The 20,452-nt window shown below is 43.7% G+C and overlaps 1 protein-coding gene across 12 annotated transcripts in view; it reads right to left on the bottom strand.

Moving 5' to 3' along the window:
- The window catches only part of ntng1a (netrin g1a), a 122,225-nt gene extending 106,078 nt beyond the window's left edge, over positions 1–16,147 (bottom strand). For 5 of the 12 annotated variants that reach the window (XM_051940751.1, XM_051940752.1, XM_051940748.1 and 2 more), the window contains exons 1-2: positions 15,762–16,136; positions 1,787–2,448 (exon numbers count right to left, since the gene is read on the bottom strand). In XM_051940751.1, the coding sequence (XP_051796711.1) occupies positions 1,787–2,035 (249 nt within the window). In that variant the 5' untranslated portion in view covers positions 2,036–2,448; positions 15,762–16,136. Of the gene's footprint in view, positions 1–1,786; positions 2,449–13,251; positions 14,041–15,761 lie in introns of those variants that run through there. The other 7 variants (XM_051940746.1, XM_051940747.1, XM_022220645.2 and 4 more) reach the window with 4 other exon arrangements.
- Positions 16,148–20,452: the final 4,305 nt, after the last annotated feature.

The following is a 20,452-nucleotide window of genomic DNA, read 5'->3' as shown; positions in this document are numbered from 1 at the left end:
TCTGTCTGTCTGTTAGCAACATTACTCAAAAACGGACCAACAGATTTATACAACATTTTCAGGGAAGGTCACAAATGACACAAGGACCAACTAATTAGATTTTGGCAGTGATGAGGCTTATAGTCTGGATTTGTTAAGAATTTTTGTATTATTGCAAGATTGCGGCACGGTGTCACTGTAACTACGACAATAAGTGAATGCTACGTTGACTGCCTGCTGATGATCATATGATTGTGATCCTACTACAAATCGACCACTGCGGACTCATCGGGACTTATCCATCGGAAATCATAACAGGAACAATTGATTCAATTGTGGGGGTGTTTCTGAGTCCCATCAATTCCTGACACCCGCTACATATTTAGGTCACCCAATTCGGTATCCGTACATAACGTACACATGCTTAAGACACGCCTGTACTCAGCTCGAGGTCATTTTGTTTGTGGGTACATCTACATTAAATGGTCACATTCTACAGTGCCGTGATTTCTGCCGTCAGAAATGACACAACTGAGCAGCCTTGGTGAAGTGCTTTTCTTGTTTAAAATGAATTTACTGAATTCAATTACTTCATCATTGATGTAAAAAGGTGCCATATGCACATTTAAAGACCAAACAAAAGACACATAAGAGGACAGATGAGTAAATCCAGCTTATGTGTGTGTTGGCTCAGCAGGGATAATATTAAATGAGAAAAGCTGATCTACAAAAATAATAAAGTATTTGAAAGCAGAACATACTACTGAAAGCCTCTTTGCATTATATATATATATATATATATATATATATATATATATATATATGCAGCAAAATTTGCAAGAATGTTATAAATTAAGTGTTTGATGCTCTACATTTCCTGGAAGAGGATTTTGCAGTGTAAGTATCCGTCTGACCAACTGGATGATGATACAATGTGTCACCACACAGCTAGTCTAAAAAATGGAGGTGGTGGTCAGCAGGTGCGCTGTACAGTATCAGGAAACTTGCAGATTCATTTTTCACAGGACGGCATATATGCTTCACTTCAAAACAGCTGCGTCTAGTCTCAAAATGCAGTGCTAGATTCCACAAATGAACATTTTAAGGGTGACCAGTGGCAATTATTATGCTGGCCCCAATGTTTACTTACAAAACCAAAGCAGTGAACACTTGGATAAAGGTGCTGCTCAGTGCAAGGGGGACAATGCCCTTGTGCATTTGCACCGAAAATAATGCTCCACTTAAGTTCTCACACAGGCTGTTGTATTTTTAGTCCACCTGTGTGCACTATTTCACCCAGAGATTGTTTGAATTTTTAGGCCACTCGCTCAGTCAACGTTGCTCGCAGACAAACATTGGCGCTACAGTAAAGCTGTACTGGGACGTCTTTTTCCCTTTGAATTCAGAACAACTGAATAAACTATACTTTTATGTGACTCTGGTGTGCGCTTGGAGGGAGGGAGGGGAGTGAGGTGAGTGTGTGTGTATTCAGTGATAAGTCACATTGAAGACACAGTGTTTTCTGCACCGTCAACAGCACATCAGACGGTGTTTGCAGAGCACACCGAGAAGCAGCCTTCTAAACAGCAGAACATGACGTCAATGGGCACAAGCCTCCATTTCTTCAGCCACCGCAATGTATCTGAGGCACACAGGCTTTTAAAAGTGTCTGTCACGGCTGCGGGGTCAGAACAAGCTGAGTAGATACATGATACACAGCAACAGATAAGAAAGCTTCCTTGTTTGTTTGCTAGTTTTTTTTTACAAGGTGGAAAACTTTCTCAAAGATGACTTTACTTTTACTCACCAGGGCACAGTATGTTTCTGGAGGGTCGCCACAGGTGATGTTGGGAGGATCCAGAGTGACCTTCAGGTACTGGGTCATGTCTGCGGCCTCCGGCTGGCACGCCATGTAGTCCCAGGTTAAGCCTTCGTCTGAGTAAACCTGGGACTTGCACACATCGTAGTGGCCCCAGGCTGCAGGGTAGTGCTGCATGGCCGCCTGGCAAACACCAGTCCATAGCGCCTGCAGTGTCAACGCAAAATGGAAACGCATGACTGATCCTCTCTCAGCTCCTTCTGGAGGAGCCGTATCTCCTTCTGAGGGGGGACAAACAAGGGATGACACTTCTACTTCCACTTACTGCAGCTTACTCAGCTGGAGTGAGGAGGCATGCCAGACTCCCTTTAGGTGGAGCACGGGTTGGTTTGAAAGCGTTTCTGATTTCTGTCCCTTTTGGGCTTCTGGAGCGCTGGATGTCTATGATGGACGGTGAGGCTACCAGCCCATTGAGAAGATAAGAGGAGAGGACTGAGGGAGGGAGGAGGACGGTGGAGGAGAAGGAGGAGGAAGAGGGGGGAGGCGAGAAGGAGATAGCCCTCTGACACGCTGATAGGAAGATGAGTGACAGGTCTCCTCAGCTCGCCCAGCTGTCAGTCATGGCCCTCGTCCTGCGTGACGATCTGGCACTGCGGAGAAACAGAAGAAGAGGGGGGGTGTTGAATATATCTCCCTTATGGGAATAGAATTTGACAGTCAGAGAACATTAGCTGGGGCCACAGCACGGGTAAAAGGTGTATGTGAGAATAGAAAGTTGGATGGGTGTGAGAATAGGGTGCCACATTGGTGTTTGTTGTCCATCAAAACACAGAAAATCAGTAGGTGAGGCCATCAGAGTAAACTGGATCCTGCTGCTTTCACACCACATCCTCATCACACTCAGCGGTATCAAGTCTACAGCTTTCACCAGCCCCCCCGCAACCCTTACACTGTCCTCACACTTCACACAACCCGAGCACCCCACCACATACGGCCCGGGATGATAAAGAGCATACTAGATACAAAAATAAAAAAGGAGGAGTCAATCTAGAAGGTATATAATGGGAAATATGACACTGCTGTACTGGTATATTGAATCAAATCAGATTTATTTGTATAGCATCTTTTTATATAGAGGCAGTGAGTGGCAAAGCGTACTTACACATATCGATACAATGCATTCCTACAGTGGATATAGCAATAGCCACCACATGGCTGGAATAATCTCTATTTCTATGAGTGGGTTGGTTTTGTAGTGCATCTTTATCACAATAAAAAGAGAATTTAAATGAAGCTAAAATTTAAAAAAAAAAAAGCTATTTGAAACCTGTCTTAGATGATGTAACGCTGGCACAGACATCCAACGTTGTTTTTCTGCTTTGGATGGCATTCAGATCTGGCTTTGCATACAGAGCTTTGTGGTGCTGATTTAAAATAGTACGGCAAACTAGTTGTACTGCTGAGAGAATATCTGTTTTTGGTCAACGTCATCCCTTCTGGAGCCAAACCATTTCCACAAAACTGGTGCTTCTTTTTGCAACCAAGTCTTCCCTTTCAGCGTTTCTGTCTTGTCCCGCTCTCATTTTGCTGTGCATACGTGGAGCATGCACGTCAACAAGCTGCATGTCTTGTAAATAATGTCTTGTGTTTGAGTTGAGACGTGCACACACATATCACCCTTATTCATACACATTATCTAACACACACGCATATTCATATAGATATTGAAATGCATACATTCATGTATAAAAATCACAATTTTAAGGCCTACAGAACATCTGATTAAGAAAATGTTCGACTGAATCTAAAGGTTTCTAGTTTGCTACTGGAAGACAGTGATGCTCTGGTCAATGAAAGCCTAAAGTCCAGGCTTACACTGTTGTGTTTTTAGATGCACTGGCACTGAATGTTCTATTAGTAAAGACAACTTTCATGGGACAGGAAAGGGGCGCTTAATGCTTTAAACACTGCTATGAAGTCTGTAAATTGTCAGCCATCCTGAATATGCATTTACAACTGCACTATTAGGGGTTTTGGAGCATTTGTTGAATGCAGATGTTTGGTTGGGGGTGTCTGAAAAGTGTGTTTTTTAGGATATATTTTATAATATGTGATATTTATTACCATTTTTTTTCAAATCCTATTTCAACTTGCATTGTTTTCTTTTAAGATTGCACTTCATTTCATTGCATTGGTTCCAATGACAATAAAGATATTGAATTGAATTGAATTGCATAGTTGCAATCAATTGTGCACTTAGTGAACATAGCTGTGCTTTAAGTAGTTGAATAACAAAAGTTAACAATATCAGGTGTATTCCACTGATACTGGAATGGCTCCCATTGAGCCCTGCAGTCAGTGATGCACCAGCAGGGGATCAGGGGAGGCTCTGGTGTTGTGCTGACATTAATAATATACTGGATATTTTTTCAGTCAAACCACAGAAATAACAAACATTAAACTTGAACCTGAATTAGTACTTGAGTAACTGTATTTAAACCTGAAATTACAGATGTTTTTGCCCCAGAATCACAAAATATTTCTCCTATTTACACATCCAACAGGTATGGAATACCACCGTCATACATTTTGTATCTACCTGATCTATAAAAATCTAATAAAGAAATATCTAAAAGGCCCTTTAGCAGCTAATGTTTCAATATGCTCACATGTGAGCAGCTAACTGTCTGCTGTTTGGTGCCAGACAGGTGGTGTACATAGAAGCTGTTAAAGTTGTTTTTTGGGGGTTTTTTTTGCAACAAATTATTTTTTACATTGGCTTTCTGTGCTGATATGATCAGTGAGGTTGAACCAAAACGGCAAATTTTCAGGCTATAAAATGAAAACAATGAGCACTACTGCAGTTATCTGATCCATAATTAATATAGCACTTTTAATTACAGCAGCGTTAATTCTCCATTCAGTGAGCAACATGAGAGCTTCCCTTAGAACAAAGTGGCCACTCTAACTTGATGTTGTCCCACTTTGCAATTTACCATAAAACAGTCCTGTATTATCACCTTGTGACTGCTTTCAAGTCTGAAAACAGTCTCTTAAGTGGTGTGTCTGCCTACTGCAGGAGCCACAGCACTATATCATACACAGTGATTTACTTCATAGAGCATATAGCATCCATTTATAACTGCCAACCATTGCAGGCCGTGGCCTCGCTTTTCCTTTTGTCTCCAGCGTTTCTTTTGAAATGCCTATTTAAACACAACCAGGAATCACTTTTCATTTTCCGGCTTTCCTCTTTTTTTAAACTCACACTGCTCATATTATTGGCATTTTTAAATTTAGCTTTCGAAACCGACCTAAAATGTCTTTTAAACGAGGTTGTCTACAGGCTGCATGCGCTGTGATATCTGAGCGGTGAGCAGCAGTGAGCCAGGTGGCCAAGGCCGTGCACACAGCCATGTGAAGGTTTCCTGCCTTCAAACAGCAGCTCGACTGAGAGTGATTGATGGAGACCAGAGCTGGAGACGGAAAGGACAGACTTATGGACATTTTCATGCTGCTTAATCAGGCAGAATGTGTGTGCTGACCAAAAACACCCTCTAGTCATTAGTAATCAATTAGACCTGCTGTACACGGCAGACAGAGCTCTTGTTTGTTGCAAAAAATACTGGTAATTACTTCAGATTGTTATTTATGATTAGATTAGATTAGAATTAAATAAGAAAGAATAGCAAATAATACTGGTAAAATTGGATTACATTACCGTACCATATACATGTGATTTTTACAGGGACATGTACAAAATAAAGGACTGGCAAAAGTGAAGCTGAGCAAAAGCTGTGCCACAATTATAACGTGGCGTTTGGAAGGTGAGAGTGTGTCATATGTATAAAACTGTATTTAAAATAGGAGTTGCATTCACATTTTGTGCTCTACTTGAGGCTAGAGATGTGGTAAAGTGACTTCCAGATGATTTACTTCACTACGCAGACAGTGATAAAATGTGCCGAGGTGAAGCTGTGACGTACAGATGAAGGGGCCGTACTGGAAAGCGGCAATGTAAAGGCACACTACACACTATTTTACATGTACATGTGGCGGTGAGGCGATAATGGTATTTGCATTTGCCTCTCAAAATGTAAATAGGATGCATTGTAATATATAGGCTGTTGCTGTGTTCCATGCTGCGCCATTCAGAGTCATTTCAATCTGACGGAGTGTAAATCCACATTTTAAGACACTGCCAAGGTCAGGGGCAAAGCTGCAATAGCATTAAAACATGAATACAATACATGCAAAGCAGCAAAGTCATACGACTGAAAAACTTGATGTAGGTCAAGTATTCCAACACATCACACAATAGGATGCAAAATATTCTACAAAATTGAATGCAAACTGAAAAAAAAAAAATCTCACAAACAGCCTCTTGTGGCAGATGTCCTGTTCAAATGAAATAGAAGTTTTCATCGCATTCATTTCGGCACAGAAGAAAAATCCATCCCTTGAAGTGAGACGAGCATTATCCGCGGTTTTCTTTGAAAATCGGGATTAAATTTTGCAGCAGGCAAACGAGAAAGACAATGTAAAATCAGTCCAAAAAAACTGCAAGAGCAAGTATTGTTAAGTCAGAGGACAGAGAGAGGAGGAAGAGGTTAAGGTGGAGAGAAGAAATGAAGCACCTTAAATGTAAAATGTAAGAATGTCAATGGGGAAGATGTCAGCAGGTGAGGAAGCAGCCAATTATCCAGGGGAACTCTTGGCACAGAGCTCCCTGTTCCCATTAAGAGACATAATATTACCGTGTTAGAAGGAGAGTAAAGAGAGGGCCAGAGAGTGTGTGTGTGTGTGTGTGAAAGTGTGTGTGCATGCTTCACGTGCAACTCCTGGATAAAAAGCAGTCAGAGTCGTGGGTAATGAGACAACAAGCACTGGCGAGGGCTTCGATAACAAGCAATAGAGATCACAAAAGCCGGGTCATTATTACCCCAGCATCCTGGACACAGCAGCCCCCTACCTCTCATTACTCCCTGCTTATATCCCTCCGTCGCCCCAAGGAGACGAGGTGAGGGAGAGAAAAAGGAGAGCAGATGGAAGAAGTGTGGACGCGCATTTTAAGTGAGAAAAAGGTTTATTTTAGGGCTAGGCCGCTTCCTCCAACCATCGATCACGGTCTGAAGACATCAGAGGAGGCGCGCTCGCAGGAAGTCTGAAATTCTTCCATGTATATTGCATCGCAGAGCGATAAACACTTTCAGCAACAGTGGGAGGTCGCTGGGTGTGAGGCAGGGTGACTTTCAGAAAAATGTATAATTTAAAAGTTTAAAAATTGCATTTTTCCTTCTAAATCATTGTGACTAGAAACACTTATGAGATGCATCAACTTGAATGGTTATGCAGGTATATTTATCTAGCACTTCTACTGGGTACATCTTAAAATATGTGAAAAATGAATATATTAATAGGTTAAAATAAAAAAAAGGGAGTGGAAAGTGGCTCGGTGGATAGCACCGTCGCCTTGCAGCTAGAAGTTACACAGTTTCCCGTCCCAGCCTGGGAGTTTGCATGTTCTCCTTGTGCATGTGTAGGTTTTCTCCAGCAGGCCAAAAACATGCTGAGGCTAACTGGTGATTCTAAATTGTCCGTAGGTGTGAATATGAGGGTGATTGTTATCTCTATATGTAGCCCTGTGATAGAATGGTGACCTGTCCTGGGTTAAGGTTCACCCTGTGTCAGCTGGGATAGAGTCCAGACCCCTACGACCCTAATGAGTGTTAAGCAGTGTAGAGATGATGGATGGATGGATGGATGGATGGATGGATGGATGGATGGATGGATGGATGGATGGATGGATGGATGGGAGTGGAAAGGGGAATACAGTTGTTTCAATTACTTTGTAAAAATGTTATTCATCTGTGCAAGAGAGTTTCAAAACCATTAAAAAGCAGCAAAGATACAAAATGTCTAATCACCTTGTTAAAAATTCACAAACCACATTTACCCTTCCCTATCATTAAATAATCCATAATACATCATTTGCAATTACTGGCCCATGGGGGCAAATATATAGCATTTTTTCCCAACTATCAATGTCTTTATTTTTAACCATATCTCAAGAAATATACATTTATTGAAAACTGTGCACTTTTTTCTCTTTCTATCCGCACAAAAAACTATTTGACAATTGATTGGTTACATGATACAATTAACAGCCTATCAACAATATTGCATAATTGGAGAACAGTTTTTTAGAAATTAAACATATGAAAAATATATTTTTAGTCATTGACTAACAGTTTGTGTTGGAGTTTGTCTCGTTTTGACATTTTTCTGCAAATACACATTATTTTTCAATTACCAATAATAGGTATCAGTATTGGCTTTGAAAAAAAAAAAAACATCAACTGACCTTTAGAGTAAATACACATCTGCATTGTAATGATGAGCACAGGGAGACACTTTCATGGGTGAAAGTGAAAGCAGGCATCAAACTGCACATTCGTACACCATTAAGCATCACAGCTGAGAAGCTCTCAAGTGGCTCAGAGCTGACTGAAAGCTTTCATTTACATTTAGGTGAAGTTGTTGGTCAGTAGGAGGAGTACAGCACTAACTGTCCAAGTGAAGAACACAACAATGTGGGTCAAACAAAAACATATCTATTAGAGAAATATCCAAGGGGAAACTCAGCTGTTGGGTATATTTTTAACAAGCAGCTGTGCTCTGGAACATGAACACAAATGGTAAACAACCTGGTAAACTGAGAAGCACAAGTCTCCAGGATGAGCAGAAAACCATTTTCATGGCGAAGAAAAAATCTCTTTATGACTACACAGCGAGTCAGGAATGCTCTCCAGAATGTAGGCGGACGCTTTTCCTTGTCAACAAGCAAGAGAAGACTTCACGAGCAGAGCCTCAGAGGATTCACCACGGGATGAAAACCCCGGGTAAGCCTCAAACGCAGAAAGGCCACCTGCAGCTCACCTAAACATCCAAAAGGGAAAAAAGTTTTGTGAAATAATGAAACAAAAACCGGCCTTTATCTGAATGATAGAAGAGGAAAGTGTGGAGAAAATAAAGGAGACGTTCATGACACAAAACGCCTCTGCATCTGTTGAACATGGTGGTGCTTCTGAAACGGTTTGGGCATGTATGGCTGCCAATGGAGGTGGCACACTGACATCTATTGAAGATTTCACTGCACATAGAGGATGAATGCAGAGGTACACACAGGAGCACTGTGTGTGCTCCCAATCAATGCATTAAAACTCACTGGACAATGTTTAGAAAGACAATAGTGTCTCTTAGCCAGACCATTCTGTAAAACATAATGGACTGGCTGCACCTCAGTAGCATTCTGCAGGAGGGGAAAACAACACTCTGGCTCATTTGCATTTCTGCAAACCAGTTGTTGTGGGCGGAGCTAAGGAAAGGATGGGGAGGAATCATCCGCAAAAAAAAAAAGAAACTAGCACTGCTGCATGATTCAAATCACCTGGCAAACTTTTCAAATTTCCAATGCTTGCATGGTAGATTGCTAGCCCAGAGGCTGTCATTTCCTGTAGTGAAGTGATTCTTGAAAATGGCAACACGCAGATTGCTGAAGGAGAGCAGAAGGCTGGCTGACAGGAGCAGCCAATGGCAAGCTTCTACCCACATCCTACATCCAGTGAGTCAGACCAGCAAGACAATGACCCTAAACAGCAACCGAAGAGCTGTTCAGGGTGAAGAGGTGGAATATCATAACTGGCTGAGTCAGTCAGCCGAGACTAAAGACCGAGAGACCCTGGAACACGCAAGAGCTGAAGGAGACCTGGGAGAAAACCACCGGGGAAGAAACCGCTGCTAACTGCGAAGAGTTTTCTCCAAAATACTAAAAGTGACTAAACCTGAGACTGTGTTCTTCGTATCCATTATTATTATTATTATTATTTCAAATTGAACGTGGAGATGCACAGAGCCCAAAGAATAAAGTGTTCAAATACGTGCGGATTATGAAGCTTTTTATCTCAAAAGGCCTTTAAATTATTTTCAATACATAATGGAAAATTCCAGTGGAGAGTGTAATATTGGTCTGAATGTTTTTTTAGGGGCTATTTTGGCCTCAGATGAATACATTCATGGTGGAAATATTGCATGTTTTTCTGCATGAAAACAGCTTGAACCGTTGTCAGCTTCAGGTTAAATACATCAGTGCAGGTCTTCCTTTGACAGAGCTAGTAAACCGCGTACCAGTTTGTGAGCTCACAGCTTGGTGAACCGACAGGGGGACCGTGGGTATCAGGCCGCCACCGCTGCAAACCTTTTTATATTGAAATACATGAATTTTTCACCAGGCCCGGTTGAACTGGGGCGGGGCTGTGTGGTTGTTGAGGTCATCTCCCACCCAAACAGCCACCTTTTGCCCCCGACCGCTCGAACCGTCTCCGGGGCCGACAAACCCCCGGCGTCCGCTTGCATTTCATCCCCGAGACCGCTCGAGCATGACTGCGTGTTTCTCTAAATCACGAGGCAAATGTTACACGCATGTCCCCAGAGCCGCTCTCCACCAGCAGTTAAATCATGGATGTCATTAAGCCCACTAATGGAGAACAAATCCCTCATTTTCTGTCATATTCCTCCTCTTTTCCATGCTTTTGTTCCTCATTTTACCCTGAAAATGCATATACGTGCCCATGCTATTAGGAGGCCTTTAAGGTGTTTTAATGGTGGTTTTATTGCGGTTTATGGTTCAATCTAGCAATGACACACTCAGTTTGTTTTTTTCCTCCCCTCTGCCCTCAACCGCTTTATTTCCCATCCTTCCACTTTCCAATTTTTGCCCATATTGATCGCTTTCTTCTTTGTTGACCAGTGGTTTGTGTGGGCTCAGCATTCCTCCTGCTGTTGGCTGTAGGGTGCCAACATTTTCACCAGCTCCAGATCGCATTTCTTTTGTTGCTCTGTAAAAAGAAAGGCATTTTCTTCTCTTTTTTCTTTTATTTTGGTTGTTCGCCCACACAGGAAAGAGCAGATCATCTGAGGTAGCCCACAGGGGGCAGTGCTTACACGACTGCCACATTATTTAGCAATTTAACAAATTATAAATGTCCTTAGAAAAAACTTCAGCTCTAAAGCTTGTGCTCAGGCCAGAGTGAGGTGGAATAATTACAAGGTTACCACTGATATCTGGGCGATTTTCCCACCTTTCATTTTTAATTTCACGCATTTTATGCACTTTCAAGGGCAATTTCTGACCCTGCTTCTGTCCTGCCACTACCTGCTTTCATCTTTTCTGACTCCACCTGTTTCACATTCCCCACCAGCGCCTTACCAAAACAGAAACAAGAGCAGGAGAGAGAAGGGGAGAAAGACAGGAGGGCAGACAGTCAGAAACAGATGAAAGATAGATAAAGATAGAAGCTGGCCTGGCATCAGAAATAAAAAGCCTCCTGCTTTTCTCTCTGTGCTCCACTCACCAGATTTCTCTGGCTGCCTTTCCAGAATCCCTAATCTTGCCTGTTAACAACCTGCCAATAGGGCGGCTGTCCTCATGAATAAACATACGGAGAGTGGAGCATGGCCCTGCAAACATGACAGCCAGCGTTCGCGTGGAACAGTGAGCACGCCTATAATGCATCCCTGGAGCTCGTCTCTGAGTCGGTCCATCACTTAGCGCTCTTTTCCACTTCTTAAAATGTCACCACCTTCAATCGGCAGGCTTATGATCTTTTAATAATGACGACAGGTTAGCAAATGGGTGGAGTGCTGACAGCTGGTTAAGTGACAGTGCGCTGGGGATGGGTGGGCTGTTCCAGAGGAGCTCAGAGTTGAGGTTCTGCTGTGGGGTTAGAGAAACAGTCTGGCTGTTCGGCTGGCAGGAACCAGGCTTGTTTTCCACCTCTGGTGTGATAAATACCCGTCTGCGCGTCTGAGCCGTAACAGGCCTCTCGCTGAATTTCATCAGTTTAGAATTCAGTTGCTCATGTTTCTGAGGCTTTTCCACCCTTGTGTAGACAAAAAAAAAAAGAACAACAGAGGGAGTGAAAGCTGAAGGATGCTGCCTGAACTCTGAGGTTCCCGTAGCAGGACGCGGCTGCAGCCTCCTCTCAAAGCCGGCATCAGCTGGAGCCAGACAGGTCAGGCCTCCGAAGGCGTGCGAGTCCCCTGCCTGCCGAGGACGTGCCTCACTCGCCTCCACCAGCTGCATCTGCCACAATCCTCTATCACTCCCTCCTTCCACCCCCATCCCCTCGACCCTCCCTCCATCCGCTGAGCTGCCTCATGCACTCTGTGTGTGAGAGAGCAGCACTTCTGACAGGGTGACTGTGGCCACGCTGGCCCAAGTCGAGCTGAACACCCTCGGGCGTCAGTTACTCCAGCACCACATACACAGCGGCGCACGGGGGCACCCAATGAGACAGTGAGACAAGATCACGCCTCTCCCCTCCCTCCCTCATCCCCTCCCTCTCCGCCTCTCCTCGCCACCAAGCATGCCTCCTCTTTGCGACACAGGAACACCTTATGCATTATTAAAGACACTTTTCCTAAAAGGCTGCTAGCACATTATTCTGCAACCACAGTGACATGTCTGGATACTCAAAATATTCACTTTAGCTCCGAAGACCGTGCTCGCCCAGGTAGCTCTCTCAAGCTGACAGTATTGTGAAAAGGCTGAGGCAGTCACAAGGTTTAAAGCGACAGCTGCTTTAGCCGCACAAAAGATGACTCATTACTACCTGTTATTATTTCATGGAGCGAGTAAAATATTAAAACGGACAATTAGAAAGCACACCAAATTACTGGAGAGCGAACGTGTGAGCTGTAAATTAAAATCTAATGTGATCAAGTGTGGTTAAATGTGCATGTGAGCAGCTGCAATCTAATTTTCGACACAGTAAACTTCAAATCCAGTTAGAATTTGGCTTAATCATGACCCCATGAGTAACTGTGACTATGGATATAAGCATAAAGGAATAACTGTTTGGTATTATACAATGTAAGGCCAGAGTGAAATCCTGTGCAGATTCTGACCGTTACAAACGATATCAGAGCTGGCAGAAGCCCAAAGCTGGAATGAAATCAAGCATGTTTGAATTAAACAACACCGAACCCATGTACCAAAACCAACCTCACTGGAACAGGCTGGTAATATGACGTGTTGAAGGCTGGCCAATTGGATGCAGCATGACACAAATGCAATTATGCATGATAGATAAACAACGATTTGCTAATTTCCACAAGGGGGCGCCTTTAAAAAATGACCCGAGGAAACGGTGTCAACTTCTGGATGCATTCAAGGTCGCCTCATTTCTAATTACTAGTGAGTTGTTCTTTGATTCCAGTTGGTTTAAAAGTTGTTAATGCTGCTAACAAATGCTAAAACCACCCCAACACATTGCCCCCTCCTCGTGTGTTTATGGTAGAGATGAGTGCAGCCAACTTTATCTCAGGAGGAGAGTAGAATTTAAGATTCAACGCACAAAAAAGTAAATTTCACAAGCAAAGGGACAACTTACATTCGTGGAAAGCCCCTCTCGGACCGGGTACTCCCTGTCCCCCCTGCTCCTAAACGCCGTTCAACAAGTTCAGAGCAGCAGAATGAACATGAATGAAGAATGAAGCTCTTTAAGATGCGCTCCTTAACGGGAAGGTGATGACTGCGCACGTCAGTCTCTGAGGAATCGCTGCGCACACCATCTCTCACTCTTGTTTCAATCAAGAGGAGGATTTTCCTGCCACTTCAAAACAAATGACTGATCACCGTCCTGAGGGCTCGGTCAGCACCGCGCCTGGTGAAAACGGGAGGATTTCTGAGCAGGAGCTCCGGTGCCAAAGTGTCCATCATGCTCTCTCCAAGTGTCATTCCATCACGGCGTCAATCAGTGATGTCCGTAGGAAAGAAAAGCCCCACTACTGCAAAAGAAAAGAAAACTTTGACCTGCTGTCGTGCCTTCCTCCTGTTTACAATTCCTTCATTTTCCAAAAGACTCCTGCGTGTGGATCTCGATTTTTTTTTTTCTTTTTTGGTCCCCCACTCGCCTCTTTCTCTCCCCTTCTCCCCGGCTATGAATAGGTTTCAGCCACTCAACAGGGACATGAATCACACCAATTAGTCTCGGCTGCTGAGAATATCCGCTCGCATCAACGCGTCCTCTCCTGGCCGCTTCCCCGCCACGGCGCAGCACCAACCGCCCAGACGGAGATGACGGGGAAGATAATGCGCTCCGAGGCTCTATTAGATGAGACGCGCACTCAGCTTGTTTCCCCCCTCCACTACCACCACGCACACCTATGGTCGTTCTCCCCACCCCTCCAGCCCCTTCTGCACCTCGCCCTCAGCCCCCCTCCACCTCCCCCACCTCCTCGCAGACCTCGACGCGCACCATCCTCTTTCGGGACCCGTTAAGAAACTCAGGAGGGAGGCGGATCGCCCGCAGTTGAGCCTCTTTTGGTGGAGTTTAGCCGACTCGCCTCATCGCGTTAAATTATCCAACAAATAATACAGTCCCACAGGAATTAGGCGATTGCATCCGGGCAAAACAGGAGGAGGAAAAATAAGCACTCTGGGCGATTAATACCGGCAAACCTGCCAGCAATGTGAACAGACACTAGGATATTTGAAGAAAAAGTGTTTTTCTTTTTTACATTTGTGTTTCGGGCTCCACACGTGCCAAACCCGTTAGGAACAAGCTGGAATGCAACATTTAGTGTGCAATTATATTTATTAGTCATCTTTATATGCACTTAATAAAACAAATGTACTATCTGAGTCTGTTGGAACTATTCAGAATGGTGCGCAATTGGTCCAAAAATTACTATCCTTGCCTCAGTAAATGAGTTGTTTAAATTAATAAATGAGCACATTCTAATTAGAATAATGAAAATATTTAGGTGTCAGTGAAGCTGTCATAAAATGTCCAATCAATCATTGATAATTAGATAAATGCAGCAGGAGGAGAACATGAGTTCAGCATAATTTAATAGCATGACTTCCAGATCTGCTGTGGATGAACCGGATGAGGCGGCGTGGCTTAAATTAATTCCGGCTTTACCTTTAGCCTGCAGAAATAAAACAGTTTTTAAAAAGCACAAATGTCTTCTAGCGCGCTCTGTCTTCTTGCACTTTTAATTGATGATCACAGTGAGTGAAAGGAGGAGGAGAGGGGGTGTTGGAAGGAGTCAGGTCATGACACTTGGCGCGCAGGTTAACCTCGCAGCAGCTAGACAACCCTCTACACAGCTCAGTGTGTCCATGTCCACGGTGCGTGTCCAGCCTCTGGAGGCCCACAGAGGCCCATAATCACCCCCGCATATATCACCCTGACCTGTGAAAGTGCCTGTAATATTCAGAATTACTGTCAGAAAGAGAAGAAAAGTCAGGCAGACCTGCTCACAGAGTCAGAGTGGGGGTTTTTTTTTTGTTTGTTTTACCAGGTTGGTTTTAAAGCAGGAATAAAGACAGACGGGTGGGTTATCCATTCTATTTGGTGACAGGAGCGCTGTCTCCGTGTTGTCCGCAAATGGAATCATGTGTGTTAATATCAGCACAGAAGCATGACTGATTCATTCCGATTTTCATGTGGACATCCAGAACCCTCACCGCTGTGGTTCTGTGCGCCCACCGCGCGTCCATGTGCCACTTAAACACCAACTGAATTACGAAATTGAATGAAAGGCAGTTTGTGGAGAAGAAAGTGCAAAACGCATCTTCCCCCTACAGTCTACAGAGAACATCAAGGCTGCACCTGATTTCTTCTCCAGCACTAAAAGGTGTCGCTTGCGTTGATTAGTGCATTTCCATGCCCGGGAAAAGGTAGAGCTAACGGTGCTGAATGAAAAAGCACACAAAGATAACCTAAAAAATAGCATCTGTTCTCAAAATAGTCGCCTTACTTTCTCTAATCACGACGCACAATTTGGCCACCCACTCGGCGCGCGTCGCAGCGAAGCTTCAAAAGTTTACGCGCCCCACCATCCACTTGGAGATTAATGAAATCAAAAGAAATCGGCCGTCTGAGCCTCTCACCTTGGTTTTCAGTGCTTCATACCGCCGAGAACAGCCAGTCATGTCGCCTGTTGCAGCCAAATAAATCCGCTTTAAAACGGGACATGTTAGCGAGGCGCAGGAACGGGAGACGCGGAGTGGAAGCGACCCGCTCGTCTCCGCCGCTCCCGGGGAATGGAGGAGAGCTCCCGGTAACCGGCGCAACGTCACCGGACACACAGGTGGAGATTATACAGGAGAAAATCGTCCAAAGCCAAATGTGTTGGGTTTTTTTAAGTTGGCAAAAAAAACCCGAAGCGGCTGAGCAGCAATAAGATTCCAAGTGTCTCCTTAAAAAGAGCCTGAGAGACAGCAGAGAGTGACCAGACTCGCTGCTCTCAGACACAATGAAGCTGTGAGGCTTTGACAACTGACTTTCACCTGAAGTTTAATTCTTTGCTGAAGGCAGCGAGCAGCAGCTGAGAGCAGCCATGAAGAGAAGCGTGCTTTAATTATTTGATGAATGGCACGGGGTCTGAGGGCTTTTCAAACTGACCAGTGACACATTTTATTGTCTAAAGATGTGCTCACATAAAATCAGATAAGAGCAGCAGCAGGACGGAGTGGGAAGCCTATTGGAGTGCTTTATAGCAGATCATTTTATTGCAGGACACAGGAAGAAAGATAAAGCTTACAGGAGAGGCTGCTGGTAAAAATCACTTCCAAATAATGTAAAACCCACTTTCCTGGGACACTCAAATCTCTGGAGGCTTTGATAAATGTGCTCATAATTTGGAGCAACTGCTGCCAGATAGTTGTTGCCACTGAACCTGATGATAATCTTGTTGTTATTCAAAAGTATCGGGCTTGACTTGACAATAATATAGTGGTGTTTAAAACTGCTACACGTGGCACTTTTTAAAGTTGCATAAAGAAATCTGTGGCTTTTAGTGAGATGTATGTGCAAGAAAAGAGCTGCAACATGAATCATATACCCTGTAATGGACAAAACATCCCCACATGCAAGCAAATCAGGGGAGAAAAACTACAAATCTGGAAATATCATGTCATTTGCTCCCTTGTGCTCATTCTGCAGCAGTTACAGTTGAGAGAATGGGCTTTCATAGGACAATATGAGCTAGAAAAAAAGAGATTTTTAACCTAGAAATATCAACAACAAGCCAAGTTGGTATTAAACGATAAAATCTAACAAGCCGAGGAGGCCCTAAGTACACTAACATTTAGTTTTATGGGACAGTTCAGATGTCGCTTACTTCATCTTTAACTTTACTCGTGTCACAGTGGAAAGGTTAAGGATACAGTGGCGGTTATGTGAGCGGTGGAGACAGGCCTTCATGCAGCTGCCTCTCTCTTTTTCCTTCTCCTCTGTGAGCCCAAGGGCAACTTGCCTGACATGAACCTCTTTTTCTAATTCACTCAGCGACAAGAAAGAGGAGAGCACAGCGGAAAGCTACCAAAGAGCACATTTAATTCCCACTTATTGACTCAATACAAAGACACCGTATAAAATGTTCACTCACAATACATTTCAGAAGCTCATCCGCAGACAGTTAAGCTCTTTTCTGTCTTTTCTTCAAGGCCTAAAAACACTACTCGCGCAGACAGAGTTTGCAGAGGGATTCTGTAAATGAAGCCGGGCACCAAAAAAAAGGTTAAAGCACTTGAATTCAAATTGATAAGTATATTAACATGTCAAGGTAGCGCTGGGTCAAATGGAATGTGTAGGAGGTCAACAAGGTGAATGAAAAGAGGATTTGTCTGAATGTGAGCGAGTATTATTACTATTCACAGTCATACAAAGAATATAACATGTGCCTTCATATCCTTCAGTGGCTTCAGCGGGTGCTTCTTTACCCATCAGACCCATAATCACGTGGCCCCATCTTCCAGTGTCTCACCTTTTCCCCCTCTGTTCTTGTCATATCTTGTGATGGTCATTAGAAAATTGATGGGTAAAGCTGTTTTTGCACATTCCTGTCTGCCGGACGCCAGGCACTGTGGTATTGAATTTTTTTTGCGCCCTGTCCAATGGAGGGTAATGTTGCCTTTATCCGGAGGAGTGCGTTTGTTAGTGGAGGAGGTGGAGGGGAGGAAGGGGGGAGGAGGGGGGGCAGGTTATTCATAAAGAAGTGCTGCATTTAAGCCCGTGTTCGATAGACCTTTATGTGGGGGAAATACAGCTGTGTCATCGAGAGTGCACGGGGCCGGGGCAGAAAGCTGCACATTCCGGCAAATCCGTAGGACGGATAGTGGTGGCTTCCAGAAAAGAAAACAGGGTTTGAGAAAAGCACAAGAAAAAAAAAGAAGAAGTACAAGTCCTGCACTTATTCTATAGTTTAAGTAAAAGTATGAAAGTATTAAGTAAGACTTTAAGTATTATGAGGTATTATTATTGATGCATATGGTTGGGCAAAATGAGTTCTTTGACATTTCAGTCAGTAACATGAGGACGTTTGTAAAAATAACTATTTTTGTCAGTTTGCTTCATATGAAGCGTAGCAAACAGAACAACCTAAATGAAATAAATATTTGGTGTGACCACGGTACTTGGCAGGTAAGTTGCTCCAAGCATGTTTGAGAACTTGCCACAGTTCTTGTGTGGATTTGGTTTGTCTCAGTGTCTTCTGTCTCCTCACATAATCCCACACTGACTCTATGATGCTGACATCAGAGCTCTAAGTGAGCCATACCATCTGTTGCAGGATTCTTGCTGCTGAAGATAGCTCTTTGTGACTCTAGTCTGTCAGTTTGGGGTTGTTGTCATCCTGCAGAATGACTTTGGGTCCAATCAGATGCTTCCCTCATGACAGCACATTGAAAGTACACTTGATTATGGTTATTTTCTCTATATAAGCTTTCTCAATCTAATCTCAGACGAAAGCCACCCTACGTCACGATATGCAGATTTAGCGAGTTTACATTGTTGGATGGTGAGATGCTCAAAGAGGCAGAAAGAGAAATGAAAATGAGGAATTTTCTTTGCAGTCACTTCTTATGCAACTTTGACTTTGGAAGCTTTTGATTGCCGTCTAACATAATATAGACAAGGTGAATGAAGATGAGGACATCAGAGCTGCTCTCTGCTTATTGCATAAAGTGTCTGACTATGCAAAGCATTCAAACTTCTCCTGAGAGGTGAGACACTTAGTGGGAGTCAGGACAAATAGCGTGTTCACATCTCAATGCGAGACGCCTTGGAAAGACTGAATCAGGTCAGCCTCACCACCTTTATGCACCTGCTCCATTTGGACTTTGTGTCAAAGGTTTATCACACTTCTTTCAGCCTGGCACTAACCCTCCGCTCCAATCTGCCGCCTGCAGACCTCTGCTGCTTATCCAATCCTGCACGGTGTCCTAAACCCACAACCCAACTCGCCCAAATTGAAATATCATATTAAGTTATAAAACAATACCTGAGAAGAATTACATAGAGGCATAATCCAAAAAGTGCATGATTGAAAACGGATTAGTGGGGAGGAGGATGTGGCCACACAGTTTGGTGGATTTGTACTTTGCTCACAGGCTGAGAGCCATCTGCCTCGGGCTGATTGTGAATCGGGGCCATCCCGTTCCGATTTGTGTGCCCCTGCCCGTGATTTGGGATTTCCTTTCTTAACAGGCGGCGTCCAGATCTGTCCTTGTTGTACGGTGTGTGTCCGTCCATGAAGTCACGCCTCGGTGCTTTCAGCTGGATGCTTTCCTGATAGGCTGTGGCTTTCTCGGCTGAGATTTGCAGCTCAGGGGTAGAATAAATACTGTTTCTCATTTAAATAAGCGTATGGTTTTATTACTGTTGAGGAAAAAACATATGAGGGCAAACAGCAGGACAGAGTTATTTTGAGGTTTAGCAGTAGGCACATGGGTCAGTTCCTGTTGCTAATGATAATGATGACAAATGGTCTGGCCTGCTGGGCCCCAGAGAAATGAAGTCCACCACTCTGGAGGCTGTCCACCAAATTAGCTTTTGTCAATACCATGTTCCCAATTTGTCCTCACAGGATATGCTGACAGGAATATTGGTTACTGTAACCGACTGTGGGAATTGAATCCTATTGGCCCAGTCATGGTGTCATTAGCATACCAGGATGAATGAGAGGCTACGATTAGATACCGTCAGCCACCAGAGTCCAGCCGGGTTTCAGTAGCTCTGAAAACAAGCTTTGAAGAAACATATTCCGTGATTTTTCAGTTGAGGATTCATACTGTATGGTTTTAGATATTCATGTTCATCAGATCTCTGCAAACTTCAAACACAATGCTGCAGGAACTGAAATGGACTCCCAACACTGTTCACAGATATCTCCTGTCAAATCGGATTATTTAGTTAAATTTTAAGATTACATTTTAGAAGAAATGCTTCATTGTTTTAGTCACAGGGGACACTGCTTGATTTCAGCACAGCGACAGCGAGGCGTTGAATGTGGAGGTGACATGCCCTGAGATCCATCACTTTTCATGTAACTTACAGTGCAAACAATGTACGAACTGGTTTACATGTTTCCATTTATGTGATATGGTGAAAAATCTATTGTTTTCCTAAAGTCATGTTGTTACATTGTTAGCACTGTTATTTATAAATGGAGTCCTGTTGAGTCTTATGTCAAACAAAATGTCAGTGTAATGTTCTGCGCAAAAGGAGCCTTGTAAAGTGAGCTGAACAGCTCCGATCGTGGTCAACACAGATGCGAAAAGCTGTGCGCCGTGTTCCCAGC

Source organism: Acanthochromis polyacanthus, chromosome 20 (genome assembly GCF_021347895.1).
Source record: "Acanthochromis polyacanthus isolate Apoly-LR-REF ecotype Palm Island chromosome 20, KAUST_Apoly_ChrSc, whole genome shotgun sequence".
NCBI lineage: Eukaryota > Metazoa > Chordata > Actinopteri > Pomacentridae > Acanthochromis > Acanthochromis polyacanthus.
The sequence above is the reverse complement of the archived record's forward strand: the minus strand, read 5'-3'. Positions and strand labels throughout refer to the sequence as shown.